This window comes from Bufo bufo, chromosome 11 (assembly GCF_905171765.1).
Source record: "Bufo bufo chromosome 11, aBufBuf1.1, whole genome shotgun sequence".
Classification (NCBI taxonomy): domain Eukaryota; kingdom Metazoa; phylum Chordata; class Amphibia; order Anura; family Bufonidae; genus Bufo; species Bufo bufo.
This window is the reverse complement of record NC_053399.1, coordinates 63,463,380-63,485,336: the sequence shown is the minus strand read 5'-3', so window position 1 is coordinate 63,485,336 and position 21,957 is coordinate 63,463,380. Positions and strand designations below refer to the sequence as shown.

The following is a 21,957-nucleotide window of genomic DNA, read 5'->3' as shown; positions in this document are numbered from 1 at the left end:
ACGTTCGTAAGAACACTTGATAGCTATGATCTACCAGTGTAAAGGAGCCGCCGATTATTCGATGAAGAAAATGCTTGTTCATCGTTCTGTCTAAACAGCCTCTGCATCTGGCAAACAATGAATCTGTATGGGGACGAGTAATGGCATTAGCGATCACTCTCTCCCATACTGTGAAGGAGATTGCTGCATGTAAATGTAGTGGTCTCTCTCACTGATGAGCAGGCGCTTCCTGGGAAAGAATACTGCCTTCCCAACAATTGTCTGCTCAACTGAGCAGTGTAAAGGGGCCTTTAACTTAGAGGACCTTTCATCAGTTTAGCCCTAGTTTAATTATGGTCTTACCTTATAGGGCGGCCCCCACTGATGCCATGGCCCTTTTTTTTCCAAAGACTTCCCTGTTCGTGTGCCGTTGGCCCCGTTGATTTCGACACCTTATATTATAATGAGCCGACTTGGTTATACTAGGCAGAGACTCGCAGTTTCGCTGGGGGCGGTTCTCTTCTGACTGTCTGTGAGCGCATCCAATCAGAGCGCACCGCTCTTAGCCAGGGAGGAGCTCATTCTCCCTGGCTAAGAGCGGTGCGCTCTGATTGGATACGCTCACCTCCAGGGAGAAGAGAACCGCCCCCAGCGAAACTGCGAGTCTCCGCCTAGTATAACCGAGTCGGCTCATTATAATATAAGGCGCCGAAATCAACGGGGCCAACAGCGCATGAACCGGGGGGTCTTTAGAAAAAAAATATGCCATCGCATCAGTAGGGACCACCCTATAAGGTAAGACCATAATTAGACTAGGGCTAAACTGATGAAAGGTCCTCTTTAAATGTAGTTTAAAGAGATGGATGCAGAAATCCAAATTACCAGCACAATTATCATTATTACGGTATATACAACATTTTAATAATACAATAAAAGTGAGTAAGCAGTCAAAAAGGAATATGTGTGTGCACTTGAAAATCTCCTTAGTACAGGATTATTTAGATTAAAGGGGTTCTCCGGGCTCTCCTATATTGACCTATCCTCAGGAGAGGTCATCAATATCATATCGTCGCGGGTCCGACTCCCGGCACCCCCCCAATCAGCTGTATGAGGATACGGTGAGCGCAGTGCTTACGTACTGTCTCCTTTTTCTCTTCCTGCTCTCTGCTGTTTTGCCATAGACAGCGGCAGTGAGCAGGAAGAGAGAAGGGAGAAGCCACATGCGCACTGCGCACGCCGTCTCCTCATACAGCTGATCGTGGGGGTTCCGGGGGGTAGACCTCCTGTGGACAGGTCATCAATATAGGAGAGCCCGGAGAACCTCTTAAAAGTTACTTCAACAGACACACACTGTAATATATTTGTATGAAGAGCCCTGCTGATAGTGTTCCAGACTGGAAGTGAAGTAGCTGTATGATCTGAAAAATCAATGCTCCCCATATTTTTCCAAATATATCTCTTCAAACTAACTTACCAAAAATCACCAATGTAGCGATGAAATGCATCCTGTTTATGGGTGTGAAAATCCTGAAAGAAAAGGGGACAGGATTAGGTTACTTAATGTACTATGGGTATGTTGTATAGGTATAAAACACAGGTGTGTACAGTATATATATATATATATATATATATATACACATATACACGCACTCCTCAATGTTGAAATTGCAGCACCAAGAAGGACAAGCCATACAATTATACAAATCAAGAAAGTACCAGGTGCTGCTAAGATCTGCAGATCATCAAATTTTCAAGCACTTAGCTCTAATCTCTGGCATGTGGGAGTGGCATAAAGCCCCTGATGTGGGATGATAGGTTGATGCCTCTTGTTAGTCATCATGCCTGTTACTTTCACTTGTCACAAACTGAGAGGGACAAAATCCTTGAACTGAGAGATCTTGGTTTATCACTCCAGCGGATCACTCTGCACCTAGGCCAACATCTCAGCACTGTTCAGCGTTGCTTGCCCCGGCGGTTAGGAGAAAATGACTAACTGGAATGGTGGAAGAATGGTGCTTGCATCAGAAGGTGTTTGCATGACATTGGGCTATGAGCCAGATGTCCAGCTATGGGTGTTCCATTGATTTCATGTCACCACTCTCAAAACGGCAATGGTGGCTGGAATGGAGGGCAATCCTTTTCACCTGAGTCCCTCTTTTATTTCAGATGCAATGATAGCCAGAGATTGGTCAGGAAACCACATGGGCAACGCCAGGAAGAAGCCTTTCACAAGGGAACTTCACACTGGCATCAATTGTGGTGTGGAGGTGGCATAATTTACAGTAGTTAGACCCCTCTAGTCTTCATTTCAGGTATACTAACAGCTCAGCATTACATTGCTTTCGTTGTGAAACCAGTAGTAGGGCTATTTCTCCAAAGTGTCCCAGGAGCCATTTTTCAACAGGACAACACCAGGCCACAGGTTGCTCGTGCCACAGTGAGCAGTCTGCATGGCCTAAACTTGCTACCATGCAAATAGGAGGGAGCCGTCCCATCGAAGTGAATGGGATGGAGGAGCTCGCTGCTGCAATGTTGACGATGAGCAGGTAAACAGTGAGAAGAACACATCGCTTATAGAAGCGTTGCATTCTCTTCATACAGCTGACCGTCAGGGGCCCAAAGATAGTTCATAAACAAAGGATAAGTGGAGAACCTATTTAATAACATAATTGATAGCATGGCAAGGCATGTATTTCTGCACATGGCGCTCATGCTCGATACTGAATAAATTGAGATGTTTTGAATATTCTGTTTCTTTTTTTTTTGTATATTATTAACATGTCTAGTGATCCTGTGGTTTCCATGATTCTACAATGTTTCCTTCTTGGTTTGGCAAGTTCAGTGTTGAAGAGTGTATATATATATCATATATTCAGTGCATTCTTAAAGTCTTCAGACCATTTTACTTTTTTTCAAATTTTTTCACATTGTTGAGACCTTGTGCGAAAAAAAAATCAGTTTTTCGCATTCAGCAAAATCTTGAGAAAGATAAAATTTTCAGGAAAAACTAAAATTTCGCATGGAAATAAGTATTCAGCCCCTTTGCTATGACACTTGAAATTTAGCTCTGGGGGCCTCCCATTTCACTTGATCATCTTTGATGTGCTTCTATAACTTGATTGGAGTCTACTTGTGGTAAATTCAATTGATTGGATATGGTCCGAAAGACATACCCCTGCCTATATTGTCTCTCAGCTGTCAAATCATATCAGAGAAAATATCCAGCCATGATGAGGGAAGAGCTTCCTGTAGAGCTCAGAGACAGGATTGTGTAGAGCAGGCATGGCCAACCTGAGGCTCTCCAGCTGTTGTAAAACTACAACTCCCACTATGCCCCGCTGTAGGCTGATAGCTGTAGGTAGCTTGGGCATGCTGGGAGTTGTAGTTTTGCAACAGCTGGAGAGCCTCAGGTTGGCCATCCCTGGTGTAGAGGCTCAGATCTGGAGAAGGGTACAAACCATTTCTACTGCACTGAAAGTTCCCAAGAACACAGTGGCCTCCATAATTTTTAAAGGGATTGTCCGCTTTTTTAAATTGATGACCTATCCTAAGTATAGGTCATCAATATAAGAAGGGGGGCAACTTCCAGCACCCCCCTGGCCAGCTGTTTGAAGAGAAAGCAGTGCTCATATGAGGGCTGCCTTCTCTTCACTGTTTGCCTGCTTGCTGTAACAACTGTAGCAGTGAGCAGGTGTAATTGCTTCTTAGCAGTCACTTTAATGGAATGGCTCTGTAGTATTCACTTGAATAGGAAGGAAACATCCTATTGAAGTGAATGGGATGGAGTAGTTGTAATTGCACCTGCTAGGGTTGCAACAGCGAGCAAGTAAACTGTGAAGAGAAGGCAGCACTCGTACAAGTGCTGCTTTCTCTTCAAACAACTGATTGGCAGGGAGTCACCCACCCCCCCCCACCAATCTGATATTGATGTCCTATCATGAGGATAGGTAATCAATTTAAAAAAGCGGACAACCCCTTTAAATGGAAGAAGTTTGGAACAACCAAGACTCTTCCTAGAGCTGGCTTGCCCACCAAACTAAGCAATTCAGTGTGCGCTGGACCTCAGACTGGGCCGAAGGTTTAGATTCCAACAAGACAATGACCCTAAGCACTCAGCCACGACAACACAGGAGTGGAATAAGGTGCATTTACATGTGCCAAGTTAAAGCCCATTGTCGGGACAGAAGCGTTTGATCTGCTGCCCAGAAATGATAATTTATGTGCCTGCAATAACGATCATTTCCCCCAATGAACTAGCTTTTCACTCATTCATTGAGTGATTGGCTGCTCCTTTACACAGGGAGATTGTTGGGAACGAGCGTTTGGAGGAACGTTCATTCCCAATAATCTGCCCGATTATCTGTACGTGTAACTCCACCTTTAGGCTGGGTTCACACTTGAGCGTTTTACAGCGCGTTCAAACGCGCTGTAAAACGCTCAACACATGAAAACCAATGCTTCCCTATGGCCCTGGTTCTCACTTGAGCGTTTTACAGCGCGTTTGAACGCGCTGAAAAACGCCCTACGCTCAAACAAGTTCTTGAGCTTTTTTGGGGCGTTTTGACGCGCGTTTGTGGCCATAGGACACTGCAGTCAATCACACAAACGCGGGTCAAACGCGCGTTTACTATTGCAAAAAACGCGCATAAAAACGCGTGACAAAAACGCGCGTTAAACGCGCATATAAAATGCGCTCAAGTGTGAATCCAGCCTAAGGCTCAGTTCAGACCTGAGCGTTTTACAGCGCGTTCCTACGCGCTGTAAAACGCTCAACAAGGAGAAACCAATGCTTCCCTATGGGAATGGTTCTCACCTGGGCGTTTTACAGCGCGTACGATCGCGCTGTAAAACGCCCGATGCTCAAACAAGTACAGGAGCGTTTTTTTGGGCGCTTGTCGCGCGTTCCCGTACATAGACTTTCGGGAACGCGCGACACTGTGTGTACGCTTGTCTCTGTATGCGCGATTGTAAACGCCCGTACAATCGCGCATACAGAGCGCTCCTTTCAGAACGCTCAGGTGTGAACTGAGCCTTAGAGACAACTCTGTGAATGTCCTTGAGTGGCTCAGTGAGAGACCTGGCCTGAACCAAATCAAACATGTCTCCATTCAACCTGATACAGCTTGAGAGCATCTGCAGAGAATGGCTGAAAATCCCTAAGGCTGGGTTCAGACCTGAGCAAATTTGATATGCGCGTTTAACGCGCGTTTTTGTAGCGCGTTTTTATGCGCGTTTTTTGCAATAGTAAACGCGCGTTTGACGCGCGTTTGTGTGATTGACTGCAGTGTACTATGGCCACAAACGCGCGTCAAAACGCCCCAAAGAAGCTCAAGAACTTGTTTGAGCGTAGGGCGTTTTTCAGCGCGTTCAAACGCGCTGTAAAACGCTCAAGTGAGAACCAGGGCCATAGGGAAGCATTGGTTTTCATGTGTTGAGCGTTTTACAGCGCGTTTGAACGCGCTGTAAAACGCTCAAGTGTGAACCCAGCCTAAATTCAGGTGTGCAAACCTTGTAACATCATACACCAAGAAGACTGGAGGCTGTAGTCACTGCCAAAGGTGCTTCAACTAAGCCCTGAGTAAAGGGTCTGAATATTTATGTCAATGCAAGGTTTAAGTTTTTCCTTTTTTTAATAGATTGGAGGCTTGGGCAGAGAAGTGGCAGATGAGGTTTAACACTGACAAATGTAAAGTTATGCACATGAGAAGGAATAATGCAAGTGGGAAAAATTGGCTTCTACCTCTCAGGGTGTTTTTTGTCTTCCTCTGGATCAACTTGCAGGATAACAAGCTGACATGGATGGGCAGATGCATTTTTTTCAGCAGCCTTAGAAACTATTGGGGTAATTTATCAATCTGAAATATGCCAAATTAGGCATATTTCAGGTACAGATTGATGCACCGCAATCTGCGACTTCTTCCCTCTCACGCCAGGTCAAAAATTGTGAGCGGGGAAGAGGGTGGGCCGGAAGACCTGTCTCATTCACCCTTTTCTACGCCTGTTTCAGGCATACAAAAATGTCTAAATGTAAGACAGCTTGGAAGCTGTCTTACATTTAGAACTGGCAGAGGATCCGCCAAAGTTATAAGGAGGCCGGCGCCTCTTCATAACTCTGGCGGAACCACCGCCAGCTTAGGGCTTTATGAAGACCGGAGTCTAAAACGCCAGCCTTAATAAATGTGCCCCTATGTTACTAATATATTAGCAAAAATGTCAAACGTTCTGTTTTCAATTTGTCATTATGAGGTACTGAGTGCAGAATGATGGGGAAAATTTGAACTTTTTCTTATTTTAGCAGAAGGCTGCAACATAAAATGTAAAAAGTGAAAGGCTCTGAAGACCTCTGAATGCTCTCTCTCTCTGTATGTATATATATATATATATATATATATAAATAAAAATAAAAAATTCCACTGCACATCCAAAGTAAAACATGTGTTTATTCAACAGAAAGCAACGTTTTGGTCCTCTCAATAGAACCTTTCTCAAGCAATCTTCCATTGAGAGGACCGAAACGTCACTTTCTGGTGAATAAATGCTCGTTTTACTTTGGATGTGCCGCAGATTTTTTTTTTTTTTTTGCATACATAGTAGTGGATTGCTTCTACAGCAGCTGGCACTCCATCTTTACTAAACAATACTGTGGTGCTGCTCATTGTGACGAAAGCATCTTTGTCACTGGGATTTGGAGAGGACTGCTTGTCAGCCTCTTGCCCTGTGACTATGGCCCCTGGGACACTATTTGGGCACATTGGATTTTAAAGGCACTGTTTATGCCCCTTGGACTTTTAACTGGAACAGATTCAAACATGTGGCGGCCACATGTCTTAAATTGTCCAGCAGTGTTTTGCCTTCGAGTGTATGGTACTATTTTGGGCACGGGACCATGTGCACGGTGGGGCAAAAATAAGACTTCCAGGAAATTCCTGAAACCCTAAACCGATCTGGGTGATTTTTGGATAGTTTGTTCACCCAGATCGAGGCTATCGTGGGATGTGACTTTTATGGGGATATGTGGTGTTTTTGGGGTGTTTTCTGTGGTTTGGAAAAATGTGTGTTTTCTGCCTGAGTGATTAAGTTAATTGTGTTTGTTAATTGTATCACAGGCAGAGCCCATTGTATTTAGTTGATTGCATTACAGACAATGCCCATTGTATTTAGTTGATTGCGTCACAGACAATGCCCATTGTATTTAGTTGATTGCGTCACAGACAATGCCCATTGGATTTTGTTAATTGTATCACAGGCAGAGGGGGGTTTGTGTACATTAGCTGGGAGTGTCTAACTGTACAATACTGTGTTGATTGGCTGTTGTGACTTTGTGTCCTGTGCTCCACAAGGTCCACGTGGGTGGTAACCTTGTGGGGAAAACTGTATATAAGAAATGCCTTTGTGCTCATTAAACAGGCCTGCTTTACCCCTTCATGAAGTCTTGGCTCATGTTTGGGGGATGGGATAATTACACTCTTGGGGATTGCTATATCACAATACTCCCCTGAGTATAAGCTCTTGTAAGAGCTTGTTCCTGGTTCCTGCTCTCTGGATTTAGGAGAGGTTCACCTACTAGAAGCTGAAGCTCAGTCTTGGGTCCAGCGTGGGTGGAGGACGGCGAGACCCCAACCAAACTGCGGCAGTTCGTGGGGTCTGTGGTGGTTATGGTGTCCGGTGGAGTGCTTGGAGCCCTCGGGAAGTGCTAGCAGCATCCGTCAGCGAAAGGTGTCCAGTCGGGGTTTCAGGCGTTCCGTTACACTAATTATTTTTTTTCTTGGCATATATATATATATATATATATATATATAGTTATGTAATATGATATAGACAGATATGCATATTCAATCTCATATACAAATAATTCTATGTACTAATACTGCGCCAAATGTTAGTTCTGCAACTATATTTAAAAAGGAACTGTCAGCTCTCATTTGCCTTTTTCAGTAGATACACGTATTCTCCTTGAAATAATTTTGGAGCATTTTATCTCTTCTAGTGTTCCTCTGTTATCCCTTCTGTAAATAAAAATCTTATAACAACCTTCAAATTATACTGCTATTAGAGAAACAAGGGAAGAGTTGATATTTTTTTTTTTAAAGGGGTTGTCCCATCTCAACGTTTATGGCATATTGCTAGGATATGTCACACATTTCTGAAGTGATGAGAGAGAGCAGCCGCGCATGTGCTTCCATCCTCAATTCACTGCTATGAGACTAATGCTCAGCTATTTATGGAAGTCCCATAGCAGTAAATGGAGATAATGCCACACATGCAACAGGGGCCATGTTCTGAAGATAGGAGCTGGTCGCAGAGGTGGGACCCACAGTTGTGGCATATACTACCGATATCCCATAAATGTTGACATGTGACAAACAATTTAACTTTCATACTTGCGTACTTTAATTCCGGCAGGCAGTCAGTCAGAAAAATGCATTGCAATACCGGATCCGTTTTTTTCCGATGTCATCAGGCAAAACGGAGCCGGTATTTATTTTTTTCACATTTTTAAAGTTCTGAGCATGCGCAGACTGGAATACCGGATCCGTCAATGCGGAAATTTGAATGCCGAATCCGACACGAATACATCCCTATGGAAAAAAATGCCGGATCCGGCATTCAGGCATGTCTTCAGTTTTTTTCGCTGGAGATAAAACCGTAGCATGCTACGGTTTTATCTTTTGCCTGATCAGTCAAAATGACTGAACTGAAGACATCCTGATGCATCCTGAACGGATTACTCTCCATTCAGAATGCATTGGGATATGCCTGATCAGTTCTTTTCCAGTATAGAGCCCCTGTGACGGAACTCAGTGCCGGAAAAGAAAAAACGCTAGTGTGAAAGTACCATTAGAAGTTTGGAAGCAAATCTTGAAATGATTTGGAAAATTTCCAAAACCCACTTTTTAAGGACCAGTTCAGGTCTGAAGTCCCTTTGTGAGGCTTACATAATAGAAACCACCCAAAAATGACCCTATTTTAGAAACTACACCCCTTAAGGTATACAAAATTGATTTTACAAACTTTGTTAACCCTTTAGGTGTTCCACAAGAATTAATGGAAAATGGAGATGAAATTTCAGAATTTCACTTTTTTGGTAGATTTAACATTTTAATAAATTTTTTCCAGTAGCAAAACAAGGGTTAACAGCCAAATAAAACTCAATATTTATTACCCTGATTCTGCTGTTTACAGAAACACCCCACATGTGATCATAAATTGCTGTAGGGGCACATGGCAGAGCGCAGTAGGAAAGGAACGCCATATGGTTTTTGGAAGGCAAATTTAGCTGAACTGGTTTTTAGATGCCATGTCCCATTTGAAGCCCACCTGATGCACCCCTACAGTAGAAACTCAAAAAAGTGACCACATTTTGGAAAACTATGGGATAGGGTGCCAGTTTTGTTGGTACTATTTTGGGGTACATATGATTTTTAATTGCTCTATATTACATTTTTTTTAAGGCAAGGTAACCAAAAAATTGATGTTTTGGCACCATTTTTATTTTTTTATTTTACAGTGTTTACCTGAGGGATTAGGTGACTTTTTATAGAGAAGATTGTTACGGATGTGGTAATACGTAATATGTCTACTTTTTCTTATTTAAGTTTTACACAATAAAATTTTTGAAACCGAAATAATGATATTTTAGTGTATCCATAGTCTGAGAGCCATAGCTTTTTTATTTTTTGACCGATTCTCTTAGGTAGGGTCAAATTTTTTGCGGGATGAAGGTCTTAGTGGTACTATTTTGGGGGGCATATAACTTTTTGATCACTTGCTGTTGCAATTTTTGTGATATAATGTGACAAAAATGGCTTTTTTTAACATGTTTTTTTTTTTTTTTACGGTGTTCACCTGAGTGGTTAGGTCAGGTGATATTTTTATAGAGCTGGTTGTTACGGACGTGGCGATACCTAATATGTATACTTTTTTTTTTTCACTTTAGCACAATAATAGCAGTTTTGAAGCAAAAAATAATCATATTTTAGTGTCTCCATTGTCTGAGAGTGATAGCTTTTATATTTTTTGACCGATTCTCTTAGGTAGGGTCTCATTTTTAGCGGGATGAGGTGACGGTCTAATTGGTACTATTTTGGGAGGCATATTCCTTTTTGATCACTTGCTGTTGCATTTTTTGTGATGTAATGTGACAAAAATCAAGAATTTTTTTTTACACAGTTTTTTTTTTCTTTTTACGGTGTCCACCTGAGGGGTTAGGTCATGTGATATTTTTATAGAGCTAGTTGTTATGGACGTGGCAATACCTAATATGTATATATTTTTTTTATGTATTTCACTTTAGCACAATAATAGCAGTTTTGAAACAAAAGAAATTATGTTTTAGTGTCTCCATGTTCTGAGAGCTATAGTTTTTTTTAATTTTTTGGGCAATTGTCTTAGGTAGGGGCTCATTTTTTGCAGGATGAGGTGATGGTTTTATTGATACCATTTTGTGGGACATAAGCCTTTTTGATCGCTTGGTGTTGGACCTTTTGTGATGTAAGGTGACAAATGTTTTTTTTTACACCGTTTATTTATTTCTTTTTATGGTGTTTATCGGACAGGGTGGATCATGTGATATATTTATAGAGTCGGTCATTACGGACGCGGTAATACATAATATGTGTGGGTTTTGGGTTTGTTTTCAATTTTTTATAAAAAAATAAGGGGAAAGGGGCTTTTTTTTTCTTTTTTACTTTATTAATTTTATTACTTTATTATTTTATTAAAAACCCTTTTTTTCCTTTACTTTACTTATGATGTTCACTTTTGGGGGTCTGATCCCATTTTCAATGCATTACAATACATCTGTATTGTATTGCATTGCCTGTTAGTGCATGACACTGAGTCATACACTAACAGGTTGCCTAGGAGACCCAGCCTGAGGCAGGGTCTCCTCGGCACCCGTAGAAGGCAGTTCCCGATGCCGTGCAAGGCATTGGGCAGACTCTGCACGGCATCTGGCTGCCTTGTGTCGCATCAGGTCCCCGCCACAGCAGCGCGGGGACTCGATGCGATCACTAACCCGACACAAACCCCTTCTATGTCGCGGTCAGCGCGGACCGCGGCATAGAAGGGGTTAATCCGCCGGTATCGGGCCCCTGCAGTGATCACGCGCGCACCACTCCGGTGCCCGCGCGATCACTATAACGTACTATTAAGTCAAATTGCGGGAACGCAGTGGTTCCTATGACGTAGTAGTACGTCATAGGTAAGGAAGGGGTTAACAAGTGGGAGGCACATATGCAAACTGTTGTAATTCCTACACCGTTCACCTGATTTGGATGTAAATACCCTCAAATTAAAGCTGACAGTCTGAGGCTAAAGCACATCTTGTTTGTTTCATTTCAAATATATTGTGGTGGTGCATAGAGCCAAAAATGCTAGAATTGTGTAATAGATTTTAGGTGTGAGCCTGCTGGTGAGCTGACCCTGTAAAATATTTTAGGTGCGGGCCTGCTGGTGAGATGCCCCTCTAAAGGGTTGTAGGTGAGGGCCTGCAGGTGAGATGACCCTCTAAAACATTATATGCGAGGGCCTTCAGGTGAGCTGACTCTGTAAAAGATTTGAGGTGCGGGCCTGCTGGTAAGCTGACCCTCTAAAAGGTTGAAGCTGAGGGCCTGCAGGTGAGCTGACCCTCTAAAAAATTATATGCAAGGGCCTTCAGGTGAGCTGACCCTGTAAAAAATTATATGCGAGGGCCTGTTGGTGAGTTGACCCTGTAAAAGATTTTAGATGAGGGCCTGCTGGTGAGCTGACCCTGTAAAAAAGTAATATGTGAGGGCCTGCTGGTGAGCTGACCCTGTAAAACATTATATGCGAGGGCCTGCTAATGAGCTGACCCTGTAAAAGATTTGAAGTGCGGGCATGCTGGTGAGCTGACCCTCTAAAAGGTTGTAGGTGAGGGCCTACAGTTGAGCTGACCCTCTAAAACATTATATGCGAGTGCCTTCAGGTGAGCTGACCCTGTAAAAGATTTAAGGTGCAGGCCTGCTGGTGAGCTGACCCTGTAAAACATTATATGCGAGGGCCTGCTGATGAGCTGACCCTCTAAAAAATTATATGTGAGGGCCTGCTGGTGAGTTGACCATGTAAAAGATTTTAGGTGCGGGCCTGCTGGTGAGCTGACCCTGTAAAAGATTGTAGGTGAAGGCCTGCTGGTGAGCTGACCCTGTAAAAAAGTAATATACGAGGGCCTGCTGGTGAGCTGACCCTGTAAAACATTATATGCGAGGGCCTGCTGGTGAGATGACCATGTAAAAAATTATATGCAAGGGCCTGCTGGTGAGCTGACCCTGTAAAAGATTTTAGGTGCGGGCCTGCTGGTGAGATGACCCTCAAACATTATATGCGAGGGCCTTCAGGTGAGCTGACCCTGTAAAAGATTTGAGGTGTGGGCCTTCTGGTAAGCTGACCCTCTAAAAGGTTGAAGCTGAGGGCCTGCAGGTGAGCTGACCCTCTAAAAAATTATATGCAAGGGCCTTCAGGTGAGCTGGCCCTGTAAAATATTGTAGATGAAGGCCTGCTGGTGAGCTGATCCTGTAAAACATTATATGCGAGGGCCTGCTGGTGAGCTGACCCTGTCAAAGACTTTAGGTACAGGTCTGCTGGTGAGCTGATCCTGTAAAACATTATATGAGAGGGACTGCTGGTGAGCTGACCCTCTAAAAAATTATATGCGAGGGGTTGCTGATGAGCTGACCCTCTAAAAAATTATATGTGAGGGCCTGCTGGTGAGTTGACCCTGTAAAAGATTGTAGGTGAAGGCCTGCTAGTGAGCTGACCCTGTAAAAAAGTAATATGCGAGGGCCTGCTGGTGAGCTGACCCTGTAAAACATTATATGCGAGGGCCTGCTGGTGAGATGACCATGTAAAAAATTATATGCAAGGGCCTGCTGGTGAGCTGACCCTGTAAAAGATTTTAGGTGCGGGCCTGCTGGTGAGATGACCCTCTAAAAGGTTGTAGGTGAGAGCCTGCAGGTGAGCTGACCCTCTAAAACATTATATGCGAGTGCCTTCAGGTGAGCTGACCCTGTAAAACATTTGAGGTGCGGGCCTGCTGGTGAGCTGACCCTGTCAAAGACTTTAGGTGCAGGTCTGCTTGTGAGCTGACCCCCTAAAAAAATATAGTTGAGCTGACCCTGTAAAAGATTGTAGGTGAAGGCCTGCTGGTGAGCTAATCCTGTAAAACATTTTATGTGAGGGCCTGCTGGTGAGATGACCCTCTAAAAAATTATATGCGAGGGCCTGCTGGTGAGCTGACCCTGTAAAACATTATATGCGAGGGCCTGCTGGTGAGCTGAACCTGTCAAAAATTTTATGCGAGGGCCTGCTGGTGAGTAGACCCTGTAAAAGATTTTAGGTGCGGGCCTGCTGGTGAGCAGACCCTGTAAAACATTTTAGGTGAGGGCATGCAGGTGAGATGACCCTCTAAAAATTATATGTATGGGCCTTCAGGTGAGCTGACCCTGTAAAATATTGTAGGTGAAGGCCTGCTGGTGAGCTGACCCTCTAAAACATTCTATGAAAGTGCCTGATGGTGAGCTGACCATCTAAAAAATTATATGCGAGGGCCTGCTGGTGAGCTGACCCTGTAAAACATTATATGCGAGGGCCTTCTGGTGAGCTGACCCTCTAAAAAATTATATGCGAGAGCCTGCTGGTGAGAGGACCCTGTAAAACATTGTAGATGAGGGCCTGTGGGTGAGCTGACCCTGTAAAACATTGTAGGTGAGGGCCTGCTGGTGAGCTGACCCTGTAAAACATGCGAAGGGCATATATGCGATGGCATTATATGCGACGAATAAGCACGTGTTGCTATGTCTGCTATGTACTCCTTCACCATCTTCCAAAATGTTTCCCTCCTTGTGACACTAGGCCACGCATCAGGGTGAGGGTGCTGGTGGGGTGTCATGAAACTGTCCCAGGCTTTGGAGAGTGTTTTCCTGCCTCTGTTGGAACTGCTGTGTGTTCCCCTTGTCTCCCCTCCCCGGTTGGCCAAGAAACTCCGGACTCTGCCGCCAGCGTTGTCAGATGGAAATTTTTGGAGCAATTTTTCAACAAGGATCTTCTGGTATTGCACCGTTTTGCTCTTCCTCTCCACCAGAGAAATGAGAGGTGAGAATTTCTGTTTGTAGCGGGGGTCGAGAAGGGTGAATAACCAGTAACGTGTTGTCTAAAATGCGTATAATGCGCGGGATGCTGGAAAGGCAGCCTAACATGAAGCCAGCCATGTGTGCCAGAGTACCAACAGGCAAGACTTTGCTGTCGTCATCAGGAGGATCACTCTCAATCTCCTCATCCTCTTCTGCCCACCACGCTGAACAGATGGAATTAAACTTCCATGGGTACTACCCTCTGTAGCGGAGGCAACCGTTTCCTGCTCCTCCTCCTCTTCATCGTCCAATTCGCGCTGAGAAGACGAACTGAGGGTGGTCTGGCTATCACCCTGTGTAATGTCTTCTCCCATTTCCACCTCTTCCACATGAAAAGCGTCGTCCTTAATTGTGAGCAGCGAGTGTTTGAGTAGACACAGAAGTGGGATAGTTACGCTGATAATAGCGTTATCGCCACTCACCATCTGTGTTGATTCCTCAAAGTTTCCTCGCTTGTGAATAGCGGAAGCTGACTGGAAAGGCGACGACCATGTTGCAGCTGGTAATCCACTACTGCCCTCTGCTGCTCACAAAGCCTGGCCAACATGTGAAACGTTGAGTTCCAGCGCGTGCTCACGTCGCACAACAGCCGGTGAGCTGGCAATTTCAAGTGCTGCTGCAGCGTTGACAGATCGGGTGAAGCTGTCGGTGACTTGCGGAAATGTGCACACACGCGGCGAACCTTTACCAGTAGCTCAGGCAAATTGGGGTAGGTTTTGAGAAACCACTGAACGACTAAGTTTAAGATGTGGGCTAGTTATGGGATGTGTGTGAGCTTGCTGAGCTCCAAAGCCACCAACAAGTTACGGCCATAATCAGACACAACCATGACTGGCTCTAGGTTGAGTGGCGAGAGCCACAGCTCAATCTGGTCTCTTATCCCCTGCCACAGTTCTGCGGAGGTGTGCTGTTTGTCCGCTAAGCATATCATCTTCAGCACGGCCTGTTGCTGCTTCCCCACTGCAGTGCTACACTGCTTCCAGCTACCGACTGATGACTGACGGTGCTGCAAGCGGATAATTCGGAGTTGGAAGTGGAGGAGGAGGCAGAGGAGGATTGGTGGGGTTTGAAGCCACTAACGTAGGTGCTGGCGGAAACCCTGATCGACGTAGGGCCGGAAATCCTTGGCGTCGGTAGTACCTGTGCCATCCCAGGGTACGACTCGCTCCCGGCCTCCACAACATTCACCCAGTGTGCCGTCGGGGAAATGTAGTGTCCCTGGCCGAATGCACTTGTCCATGTGTCCGTGGTTAAGTGGACCTTCCCAGTAACTGCGTTGGTCCTGGCACGTGTGATGTCATGGGACGCATGTTGGTGTAAGGCGGGCATGGCACGCCTTGAAAAATAGTGGCGGCTGGGGAATGCGTAACATGGGACGACTGCCGACATCAGGCTGCGGAAGGCCTCAGTGTCCACAAGCCTAAATGGCAACATTTTCAGGGCCAGTAATTTGGAAAGCTGCGCATTTAGTGCTATGGCCTGTGGGTGGGTGGCTGGGTATTTGCGCTTGCGTTCAAAGGCCTGTGGTAAGGACATTTGTATGCTGCACTGGGATATTTTAGGGATGCGCACACTTTACACAGGAGATGTGGCACGAACTGTCCGCAGCGGCCTATTACACGGTATTTAGCGCAGGATGCAGTAAAAATATATATTGCTGCTGTCACACACAATAGTCCTTAAAAGGACTTTTGTGTCTCTGAGAAGTTTTCCATATAAAAATCTTCCTATTACACTCCCTACACTGTCTGTCCTGTCCTATTTACAGCTCTCCCTAAATGAGCTGAACATGCGTCATCGGGTGCTATATAGCACCCAATGATGTGTTCTGGCCAGCCAATCACTGTAATGCCAGTAGCCAACATGGTTACTGGCATTACAGTGAGGGCATGTCACGCCTTGTCCTGTGAATCTACGGAGGTCTGTCAGACTGGCTGCACATGTCTGACTTCTCTGTTTGTTTTGGTTTGGGTTTGAGCTGGATCCACCTTCCCTCAGGTGTACTGGGTTTGATTGTTAGTGAGGCTATTTATCCCTCCTTCCCCCAGTGGCCTGTGCGGGTTATAGTTCTTTCCTGTGAGCTCTGAACATGTGGTGGATCGTTTGCTCCAGCTCTGCTCAAGATAAGTCCTCTCCGTTATTTCCCATTGTGTCTTTATCTAGGCCTCTAGGGAGACGCTTGCTTCCTCCAGGTTTGAAGAAGCAGGTTGTCTCTTCCCTTTTCCCTACAGCTTAGGGTGTATAGATTTAGGCATATCCACCATTATGGTATGCACATGGGCACAGCAATTTAGGGAAAACTTTTAGGTATCGCTAGGAGGTGACCCTTTTCTCCCTAGCTTTTGGGCCTAGTCATTTGTTCTGTTTGTTTTCCTGTGTTTGGTTATTTCCCCGCTTACCTACCTATCGTGACAGGGCAGTACTTACCTAGACATTTATTGGCTGTGTAGCAGCCAAGAAACGTGCGGGGAGGAGACTCGAGCATGGCGCTCGAGCACATGCGGTACTTGGCCGAGTACCGCCATCTGCCAAGCATCGAGATGCTCGAGCCGAACAGGTGTTCGGCCGAGCATGCTTGATCAACACTACTCACAATAACTGATGGAAATAACTGACCAAATAACTGAAGTGAGAACTCACCCTAAGGCCTCACGCACACGGCCGTTGCCCGGCCGCGGCCGTATTGTGACCCGCAAACAGCAGGTCCACTATATACGGGCACCGGTCATGTGCTCACTTGAATGGGTCCGCAATCCGGAGCTGTGGTACGGAGGCACGGAACCCCGCGGAAGCACTACAGCATGCTTCTGTGGTGTTTCTGTCCAAGCCTCCACACCACAAAAAAAATAGAACATGTTCTATTTTTTTGCGGTGCGGACGGATCACGGACCCATTCAAGTTTAATACTAGGTCTCGATTCGTCCCGGCCGCCGCATGGACGTTGCCCGTGCATTGAGGACCACAAATTGCGATCCTCAATGCACGGAATGGTCGCACAACGGCCGTGTGCATAAGGCCTAACAGTTCAGTAACAGTACACCAGAAATTGTATGCTAGCTCATAGCTTTTCTGGCACATGGACTGACAGAATATGTACACTTCTTTTTATGACTTCTTACAGCCTGCTAATAAATTTTCCACCATTTTAATGCCATTTTTGGAGTTATTTTAAAAAATCTGCATGCTGAAGGCATGCTCTTTTTTGTATGTGTTTGAACACTTCCTTAGATTATGTTCACTCCACATGTGCCCTATATCAGGTCAGATATATACAGCAAAGAAATGGGATGTTAAGCTGACCATACACTTTAGATAGCTGTCGGTTGAACACACATTCATCCAACAGCTATTCCTCCTGACCCCCTCTCATCATACACAAGAATGGCCAAAGGGGAGGAGGCCGCTGCCAGACATTTGTGGTTGCAGCTCATCTCCCCTGAAAACAAAGAACTGGGCATGTTGAAATCCAACATCACATTTATGGATGAGCGAACTTCAGTTTTTGAAGTTCGAGTTCGGTTATATTGTGTATAGATGGAGGACACACAAAATATCTAGGGCAATGTGGACTAAACAATAAATATTTATTAATATATATACAGTATATAAAACCTATTTATACATAGATAGATAAAAAGTCAACAATCCATACCATAAGGAATCAATAGTAAATCAAGAGTCATATATATGCAGGATAAATATGATACTTCAATAATTGGTCAATGTCAAATAATTGCACTTGGTTATAAATGAACAGATCGTTCATATGAAGCAGCGTATCTGTAAAGAAAATGTCCTGCTCAGCAGATCCACACCTCTTCAAGATCTCAAATGAAAGCACCTGTTTTTCTCACAATTTTAACAGCACTCCGTGGTTCACTTTTCACACCCAAACTTGTTAGAATGCGGACACATACACACAGATATTTTTTGTGTACATTACCGGTCCGGTGGGTGTTGTGGCTGCACAATAGGAGTTTCACTGCCGGATTGAGGAGTCGGCGTTGGATCTTTCAGCGTGGAGTCACGTTATGCTTGCACTACGTGGCGTCCCACGTGTGTTAAAGTGAATCACGTGACTCGGTCCATCAGCTGTAAAATGATGCTAGTACTAGTAATCTCTGAAAAAGCTGGTGCCGGAAGAGAAGAAAACGGCCAAAATGTAACTTGTAAACGGTCAATCCTTATTGTATATCTTTGATGAGATGGCTCCTTGTTGGTCCTTGCTGTGTACCAAACGCGTTTCCGAACAACACTGTTCCTTCTTTGGCTCAGCTGATTCGATATCCTATTGAGGGAGCCTCGAATGTGGATTGCAGATAACTGGGAAAGGTTCGACTCTGCCCAATGCAGAATCACCCCGATCTCTGCTAGGAGGGGAAGTGATCTTGTGCCTCCCTGCTCGTTGATGTAAAGTACCGCAGTCATATTGTCTGACTGGACTTTCACCACTTTGCCCCGGATCTGAGGGGCGAAGTGAAGGAGGGCTAACCGGATTGCTCGGAGATTGGATGAGAGAAGCCGCTCCTGAGGAGACCAAGTTCCATGAACTTGAGTGTCGTCTAGGTGAGTGCCCCAGCCTACTTGGGATGCATCCATAGTCAATATGATCCAGGTTGGCTGGGTCATAGACCTTCCATCTAAAATATGGCACCACCATCTGAGGGAATACCGAGTTCGCCAAGACAGGGAGCACAGGGAGTTTAGCCCGGCAGGGCTGCCATTCCATTTGGAGAGGACCTCCGACTGTAAGGGACGGAAGTGCCATAGAGCCCATGGGATTGCTTCCGCAGATTCTGATATGAGCCCCAACATCTTCATGAGAGTCCGGATTGGGACTCGACGGGGAACGGAAAGGAACTCTGCCGTGTTCTGAATCCGGGATCTTCTTTCTGGGGTCAACTGGAGAGACATCCCAGCGGAGTCAATTATGAAGTCTAGATATCTTACTGAAGTCACCGGGCGTACGTTCGACTTCTGCCAGTTGACGATCCAACCTAGGCGGAACAGAAAGGAGATTGCTACCTGAAGATGTTGAGTTAGGACCGCTAGAGAACAGGCTTTCAAAAGCCAGTCATCCAGGTAAGGAATGATGGTCAGTCCTTGAAGTCTCAAAGCCGCCACCACAGAAACCACCACCTTGGTAAAAGTGTGAGGGGCAGAAGAAATGCCAAAGGGAAGGGCAACAAACTGAAGATGCTTGACGACACTGGAAACCTGGACGCGATCCTGAGATACTTCCTAGAAGCAGGATGGATCGGGATGTGCAGATATGCATCCTTGAGGTCCAGGGTTGCCATCACGTCCCCAGGATTGAGGACGTGGACTACTGACCTGATATTTCCATACGAAACTTCACCTTCCTGATGAACCGATTAAAATACCTCAGATCGATAATCATCCGGAGATCTCCTGAAGCTTTGGGAACCAGAAAAACTGGTGAATAGATCCCTAGGCCCCGTTCTCCTGCCGGAACCTCCTCCAGAGCCCGCTTGCAGATGTAGTCCTGAATGTAGGCCTCCAGGATCGCCTGCCTGGTAGCTTGTAGAAGGTTGGTTTTGACAAACCTGTCCAGAGGAATAGAGGTGAGGTTGATTAAATATCCCTCGGAAATGATGTTCAGGACGAAGGGATCCGAGATCTCTCGGATCCACTCTTCCCTGAAGTGGGAAAAATGACCCCCGACAGGTACATGAAGCATAAGAATGGGGAAGCTTACAGGCAGAATGGGAGTAACGGGACTTATCCAAGAGCCTCGAAGAGGCCCGTAGTCAGGAGGTGGATTTTCCATCCTTGGCTCCTCCACGAGAGCGCCTCGAACCCCTTTGCTGCGCTCTCCAGTCCCTTCGAGACCTTGCTTGCTGGCCAGACCTACCTCCACGGTCTGGTCTGCCCTCAAAAGGACTGCTGGGGAAGGCTCTTCCCCTTCCTGTCTGAAAGGCCCTCCATAATCTTATCCAGCTCCGAACCGAACAAACGGTTGGGCTCAAATGGGAGGCCACATAAGCTGTACTTTGAGGATTTGTCAGCGACCCAAGGCTTAATCCATAAAGGCCTACGGGACGCAGATACCGGGACCATTGATTTGGCCGCTAACTTTAACTGGAGCTGTGCGGTATCGCACAAGAGGTTCCGTAGCCAGGTTGATGGTTTTGAAGGCAGCCAGTATGTCATCTCGGGAAACCCTCTGGTCCACGTCAACTTGAATTTGATATAGGCGAGACCAGAAGAACCTAGAGACCTCAGAAGCCATTATGGCTGTGGAAGCGGAAGCCGCAGCTGCCGTATAACCCCGTCTTAGGGTGCACTCTGCTCTTCTGTCAAGGGGATCCTGCAGGCTAGACCCATCGTCTGCAGGAACAAGAGTGCACTTGGACAACTTGGCAATAGCCATGTCCACCTTGGGAATGGACCCCCATGAATCCACCAAGGGTTTAGCCATCGGGAACATGGATTTAAACTTCTTTGTTAAAACCAGACCTTTCCACTCTGTATGCATGACAGACAGGAGGGTCTCATCAGCTTTGAAGACACAAGGTGCCCGACTAGCGGGATCGGAAGGCTCCCCAGGGTCAACATCATGGTCCCCCGACCTGTGTCTTTTCAGGGGGGAAAAAACACGACGACACCTCCTCCTCATCCGAGGAGGAAGAACCTAAGGAGACCACAGAAGGTCTCTCCACCGGGACAGAGGTCTCCATAGGGGCCTGGGTAGGCATAGGAAGCCTTTCATCCAGCAGCCCTATGACTCCCTTAATAGAGCCATCCACTTAAGTCTTCACCTATTGATACATCTCCTGCATCATAGGTTCACTAGAGGGCTGGACCCTCGAACGTCAGCTGTCACATCTGGAGTAGGGACAGCTGTCCTCCAGCAGGGCGCTACAATCGTAGCAGGATAGATGCTTCCTCTTGGAACTCGCTTTCCTGCCTTCCGAATCCCGCAGAGAAGACATCACTGCGGGAAAAGAGGGACAAATAAGACATTTGTAAATTACCTATCTCAGCGAGAAAGGTAGGAAACAGACCGGAGGCAGCTCCGAATAAGAACCGAAGGAAAAAAAACACCACAAGTGGAACAACACCAACTTCAGGACTCTGATAGCTAGCTTAAAAAGCATGTGCAGCCAGAGACCGAACTGGTGCACACTGCTTCCTTAAATAGGGGAAGGGGAGGGCTCAGACCAACCCCCTCCCCCGCCCACAGAGGAAAAATCTACAGATTTAACAAAAAATCCCTACAGGATCACAGTAAATCCTCCATCAGGAGGAAGCATGCCCAAAAAAATAATAAAATTTCCGAGTGAAAACGGAGAATCCCCGCATCACTTCCGGAAGATGGCGGCGCCCAGGGACCGAGAAACCTGGAATGAGGACGCCACCAACATACCTCAGCCAGGCTGCCGGCCAAACTAACAAGGTACATAAAGAAAAGGGCAACCCCGTTACCCAACTGAAAAAAGGGTCCCCGCGCTTTCCAAAGACAGGAAGGGGGGATCAACTGCCTAGACCACCTGTCCGGGAGGACAGAAAAAAACACAGTGGGCTGGGGGTTGATTCCCTCCTTTTAAGGGGATACTTAATTGTTAAATTGAGTTGTTATTCTTGGGCTCATTAAACATTCCGCCGGTCCTACCAGTCCACAGGGGGTGGTTAACCCCATATGTGCTGCTGGTAGGACATAAGGGAATCTTTCTTTTTACTGACGTCTGCCATCAAGGAAAAGTCAGGATCCCCTTTCCCCCATAGACAATAAACTAATGTGTATGCCAACTGTATACAATCATACATTATGCAGTTAGTATAAAGATGCATGTGGTCGGAGACATCC

At 45.8% G+C, this 21,957-nt stretch overlaps 1 protein-coding gene across 1 annotated transcript in view; it reads right to left on the bottom strand.

Moving 5' to 3' along the window:
* Positions 1–19,917, bottom strand: part of COCH (cochlin) — a 186,625-nt gene extending 166,708 nt beyond the window's left edge. The window contains exon 1 of the mRNA XM_040411000.1: positions 19,461–19,917. Within this exon, the coding sequence (XP_040266934.1) occupies positions 19,461–19,917 (457 nt within the window). The remainder of the gene's footprint in view (positions 1–19,460) is intronic.
* Between the last annotated feature and the right edge of the window lie 2,040 nt (positions 19,918–21,957).